General features: G+C 34.3%; 2 protein-coding genes across 2 annotated transcripts; one reads left to right on the forward strand and one right to left on the reverse strand.

The window, feature by feature from the left end:
• Positions 1-392: 392 nt before the first annotated feature.
• LOAG_12138 (hypothetical protein) lies at positions 393-770 on the reverse strand (the record flags this gene model as incomplete). Its single annotated transcript, XM_003147651.1, has 1 exon — positions 393-770. A coding segment is annotated over exon 1 (348 nt), but the record flags the coding sequence as incomplete, so codon positions are not given.
• Positions 771-2,051: 1,281 nt separating this feature from the next.
• LOAG_12139 (hypothetical protein) lies at positions 2,052-4,814 on the forward strand (the record flags this gene model as incomplete). The annotated part of the gene is made up of 6 exons (XM_020448487.1): positions 2,052-2,147; positions 2,436-2,528; positions 2,648-2,758; positions 3,040-3,201; positions 3,290-3,428; positions 4,657-4,814. The coding sequence occupies 6 exons, from the start codon at positions 2,052-2,054 to the stop codon at positions 4,812-4,814; spliced, it is 759 nt and encodes a 252-aa protein (XP_020301372.1).
• Positions 4,815-5,600: the final 786 nt, after the last annotated feature.

Here is a 5,600-nt window from a genome sequence, read left to right on the forward strand (position 1 = left end):
ATTGTCTGTCCAATCCCTAGTTGAAATATATCGTTATAAATGTTTTGGTGTTCGAGGTCCCCCGCTTCCTCGAGTAGGAAATATCCTACTATAGTTCCGAGATTATAAGCATTAGCTAATGTGAAATGGTGCTCTTTGTTAAAGCAAATGGCACAATTTTAGTTTACATTTTACGTTGCAGAGTAGTTTTATATTGTATATTTTACATTTCACGTTGCATAATAAATCCATACATAACAACATATTATACCAGGCGGTATCAAATTTGCAACAAAGGAATTGCTGATTCATTGCGATTTCAGGACACTTGTTATGAATAATGTTTCCGTATTACACTTTATCAAATTGGTGATCAAGAGAAGCACACCTCGCAATAAAGTGTACTTTAAAAGATGGTATTGGATACAAAAAAAAAAGTAGCAGAACTGGTGAATTGACAAATTGTCGCGTACTGGATTGCTGAAATTTTGCAAAAGGATATTGTATGCCCAGGGTTTGAGATGTGTATGTGTATGTGTATGTGTATGTGTATGTATATGTGTATGTGTGTGTGTGTGTGTGTGTGTGTATGATGGGTGTGTGTGTGTGTGCTGTGTTGTATGTGTGTGCTTGTGTGTACGCGTAGGTCTGCATTTGTATGTGGATGTGTGTATGGGTGTTTTTTTTCAACACTAACATTCATTTGCCCGATAGAGTCTGAAAGGAGAATGCTCTTCGAGTAGCAATCTTTGTAATTCTTCATTCCTCTCCTTGCTTGCTACTACATTCTTTCACTTTATTAATTTTAAAGTCATGTTATTTTGCTTTGAATAAACTGCGCTATCTGATTATTTTTTTGAATTTCCGTTGACTTCCGTAGAATGTCAGAAAAAAATTGAAACACGCAGATTTCACAGTGATTGATTCTTTTTGTCAATCGTTTGGGCGTAAATGAAAGCAGGAAATTCAAATGTTGGAAATTCAAATAAATATGACGGTAGCTCAAATGGTTTTTCAAGTTATAGGGTAGATTGTCTTATTGTGTAATTTTTCTCGTCCAGCCTATTTTGTTGCACATAAACCTGTAAGCGGCTACAAAGTTAGCCAGTGTCAATAACTATCAAGGCTTTAACAGATATCAGCAAGCAAATGAATTCAAAGATGTCAAAAACATCTGGCACTATTCTTTGGCATCTCTATATAATAAGGAAGTCATAAAAACATCGTAGGAAGTATTTTAAAAAAAAAGTTGAAGAAACCTAAACTTAAACAGTGGGAATGAATGTGGTATGTTCCAGCAGCTTGAGTCATATAATCTGGAGTTTTGAACGGATCGGAAAAACATCTTTCCATAAAATGCCGACCGATAATGTCCTCTCACGTAAGTTTGGTTCAACGGTTTAATGGTTGAAATTGAAATGATGTGTTTGGCCTCAATGATCAGTATAAAATATCCTAACTGCTGAGTGACCCGCTGGATTGCAGAGGCAAGGATATTCATGATACAAGTATAGAAAAGCAGAAGTCCCATGCAAAGTTATAAAAATTTGTCACTGCGGATAGCTACAGAAATAATGTACTGATATACAGTGAGGGAAAATACATAGGGAAAATACATTGTATTTCCCGATTTTTAGCTTGGCATGTAATCTGTAATTCAAATGGTTCAAACTATTTCACGAACGTTTTTGAATGGTGCGCACTTCAATGCAAAAAACCTATTTTTGGATATTTTTATATAAACGATCCCTTTGTAACAATAGCATGCACTGACTACAGCAAAGTTATAGCAATAACTGAATAACTGAATTTGCTGATAGCAATAACTACCAACAAATTGTTTTCATATCCTGGAAATATTTTGTCGGTGTACTGTTGTTATAATGTTTGTCGTTTACTTGTTTATTGAAAGCAGAGGTCAAAGGTTAAGACATCAAGAGATTTCAATTTTTCATTTTGCTTGATCCATTGATGTTTTGCGGATTTTTATATTTAACTTGTTGTTGGAGATCAAAAACGAGCCCCATGTTCCGTTCTGCAGGTCATTTTTCTTTATAAATGAGATCTATGATATGGTCGTATTATTGCTCTCTGTAATTCTGTGGATTTCGCGAACTACCGATACTGTATTATTTGATAAAAAACACGAATTATTTATGAACGACGTGGTAAGAGTAAGACTTTTTTTTGTGAAAGCGATGTATAAGTTACAATACCTAAAAAAAGATGTGGAAGAATAAGTATGTAATTCAATAAGTGAGAAGTGCATGTGATCTGTGGATTGTTTCCTTGACAAGAACTGAACTTCCAGTTCTTTTTTTGAAGTTGCTGTTTTCATCTATCGACAGCCTTTTGATCACTTCAATAACTTTGTAAGCGCAAATGTGATCCTAAAAAGTTTCTGCTGACTTTTAAAACAACCGAGCGAAAAGACATTTATTCAATTGAAATTCCAGCCATGTTATATTTGTGCAGCAGAATGGAAGCTGCAGAACAGTGATCGAAAGGTAGTAATTGAGCAGGCTAAGCTTGCTGACGACGAGGATAAGGTGATGCTTGATTTTATGTAGAAAAACAACTGACTAATTAAATGGAGTTTGATGAGTAATGAAAAACAAGTCGCTTTTGAGAAAATTGTTGAGTCTTACGAAATGGAAAATAATTTTAGTGCGAAGTAACAGTTGTCCGTGAAGTAGAAGATGCCTTGGAAATGATGCAACCAGAATCTTGGCAGAATGCCGCCATTAATGGTTCCACGCTGAAACGAGATACTGAAAAGGTGTGGTTATAAATTTTTAGTCTTAAATCATGAATTTATGCTTGTTGAATTTCAAAATGAATTACTTTGAATTGTGCTTGGGTGTTTGTTAAGTATTATGGTGATAAGAGAAAAGAAGGGTAAATACTGAAGACAGGCAAGGGAGTAAAGTAAAAGAGATTACTTGAGTTTAAAATGTACAGTTAGTTCGATTATATCAGTTGGTTAAACATTTTCGCAGAAAAAATTCTTCAGGGAAATGAAGCAATAATAAGGATTTCACTTCTTCCGTTAAATTCCAGTTTCTGAATGAGAACCAGAATCCGTTATCAGTGGAGCAGTTTCGGAAGAAGCTGGCCATTCTGAGTTCACGTTGGAAAAAATATCGAATGCAGCAGGATTTCAATAAATGGACAACATTAAGACATTGGCTTCGTTTACCATCTTTGCGACATCGTTTGCAGGTTAATGATAAGATTGGAGTAATACAGCTAATAAAGAAAGATGATAGTGCACTCAGAGTTTATCCACACTCTGCTGTGATAATTGCAGGTTCTGGAAAAAGATCTGAAAAGTGAAAAGCAATCGCGGCGACACCGGCGACTCTTACATCGTGTGCAACAAGTACAGAATATTCTGCAAACTGTTAGGAAAAAGCTGCAAGATGTTTATGCCGTTTTGCATCGTGAAGGTCAACTTACCAGATTTATTCGTTGTGCATAGCAGAACTTATTTTCAGTGTTTGCAAATCTGTACATTGCTGATGTCAAAACTTTCAGTGACGTTAACTTTAAGGTAATCCTATTCTTAGCCTTGAGATGCAGATAAATTTTTTCAGATATGTGTGTCTTGTTGTCCAAAACATTTTGCATTACCTTTGCGAACGCTTTTAACTAAGATATTTAAGGGTAGCACTTTGTTTCGGAATGACTTTTGAAAGGTATTTTTTCAATTTTAGTCTTTCTACATTTACTAGGCTCAGTTATGAGTACGATGAACTGCAAGACGAAGTTTTAGGTAAATGTTAAATGATTAACATTGTTTCTTCCGGGGACTGTGCTCTTAAATTATTTGCGCCTTTATTATAGAACGCAGTGCTTAATGCTCAGGCCTTTTCGTATTTTTTTTTTTTTTATTAAGAATACTGGCGAGTGTCCATATGTGATGTGGCTTAATAACCATCTTTAGTTGAATATGACGATGTTATCTGATTTCATTTCATTGATGTAAGATCCATTTCATCAGCGAATTGTTCGCTTGATCTGATTATTCTTGATTCTTTTTTCTAAGGCCAATTATTGGATGATGCTTTTTAACTACTCAACTAGAAAATATATCCAGATATCACAAGCACTGATCAAATTTGCATCCGTAACATCTTTAAAGAAAGGAGAGTGATTTAGAAGTATATCATTTGGAAGTTATTCAGGGCTTCGGATGCTTTCAAAGCAAGCATTTTAATGAAGGATTAAACATGTGTTTTAGCAAATATTCCTGATAATGTTTGACAATTGTCAAAAAAAGATGATTCGCAGTATGGATAAAACTGATGATACAATAATAATTAGTTGCATGCGGTAATTTTTCTTGAATAGTAAGCCATACTGATGGAGAGCGACACGAACACAACATTGTAGGAGAAAGTAAAGCTAAACATTCAGAGGGTTTTGAAAAAACAAATATTTCCTTAGTGTTGAAAATTGATTTCTTTCGCTTTATAAAGTTGCAGACGTAATTAATCACTTTCACTTTCATATATACACTTGATAAAACTTTAACATTATTCACTTTATCATTGTCAAATGTCCTTATCGCATTGTCTCTTACAATTTCAATACGTAATGCTTCTTTGAAGGTTGGATCGTTTTGCTATTCCCTGATTGTGATATGTTATTTCGGTGATTTTCTTTTATTTGCAGGAAAGTCGCCGTATTCCGAAACATTGTTACAGAAGCGTTTTGCTGCAGCCATAGATCATAAGCTATTACAATCACGACGACGGTATTCTCCACCAAAATATAATTTGTTGCCAAGCCATCAAGCGAGCAAATGCCATTATTTGCATCGGTTATCATGATTGTAACTGCTACTTGTTGTTATGAAAGGTTCCACCTCTTACCGAAAAATTGCAAATGTGAATTAGAACTGTAGGGGTTATGACTCATGAAATGCAGTCCCTGAATTTGAATTAACTTCATTTTTCCTGTTATTTGTTCTTTTATTTATTTGTTTACTTGTTTATCCATTTACTTATTTATTCATTATTATTATTTATAATCATTGTTACTAATTATTGTCATTATTATTACTCTACTATTTGCTATAATAAATGATAATATAATTAAACGATCGTAGATAGCATTAAACAAGGATGAAGTCTCTTCGGATTATCTTCGGAATTCGAGAATCAGCTTGTCAGTCGTATTGTGCTTGAATAGATGGCTCGAGAGTCTATATTTTAGACTCTGAAATTGCTCGATTGATTATATTCAAGTTTCATCTGGTATTAGACATACTGTGAGGGAAAGTTTGTGGCTAAATGTCGACCTTATTCAATTAACTACAACTCCTCGCAGTTAATTTGTCATTCCATTCTCTTTTCGATCGATTTACTTTAGCGGGGCCATAAAATTTCGAACCCTAATCACTAGATAATTTCTGACGTTGTCTTCAAAATTAACCGTTACTTTGCATTTAAGCTATCAGAATTGTCCATTTGCTCGTTTAGATATTACTTTTGTTAAAATGCGTTACGATTATTTCCTATCTAGTCAATTAATTTAACACAGAAATCTTTTGGTTTGTAAGAGACCATTGCTTGTGTTATGATTCACTCTGTTTTTGTGTGGATTTCTTCAATCGG

The sequence above is a fragment of the Loa loa genome (genome assembly GCF_000183805.2).
Source record: "Loa loa unplaced genomic scaffold supercont3.314, whole genome shotgun sequence".
NCBI classification, from domain to species: Eukaryota; Metazoa; Nematoda; class Chromadorea; order Rhabditida; family Onchocercidae; genus Loa; species Loa loa.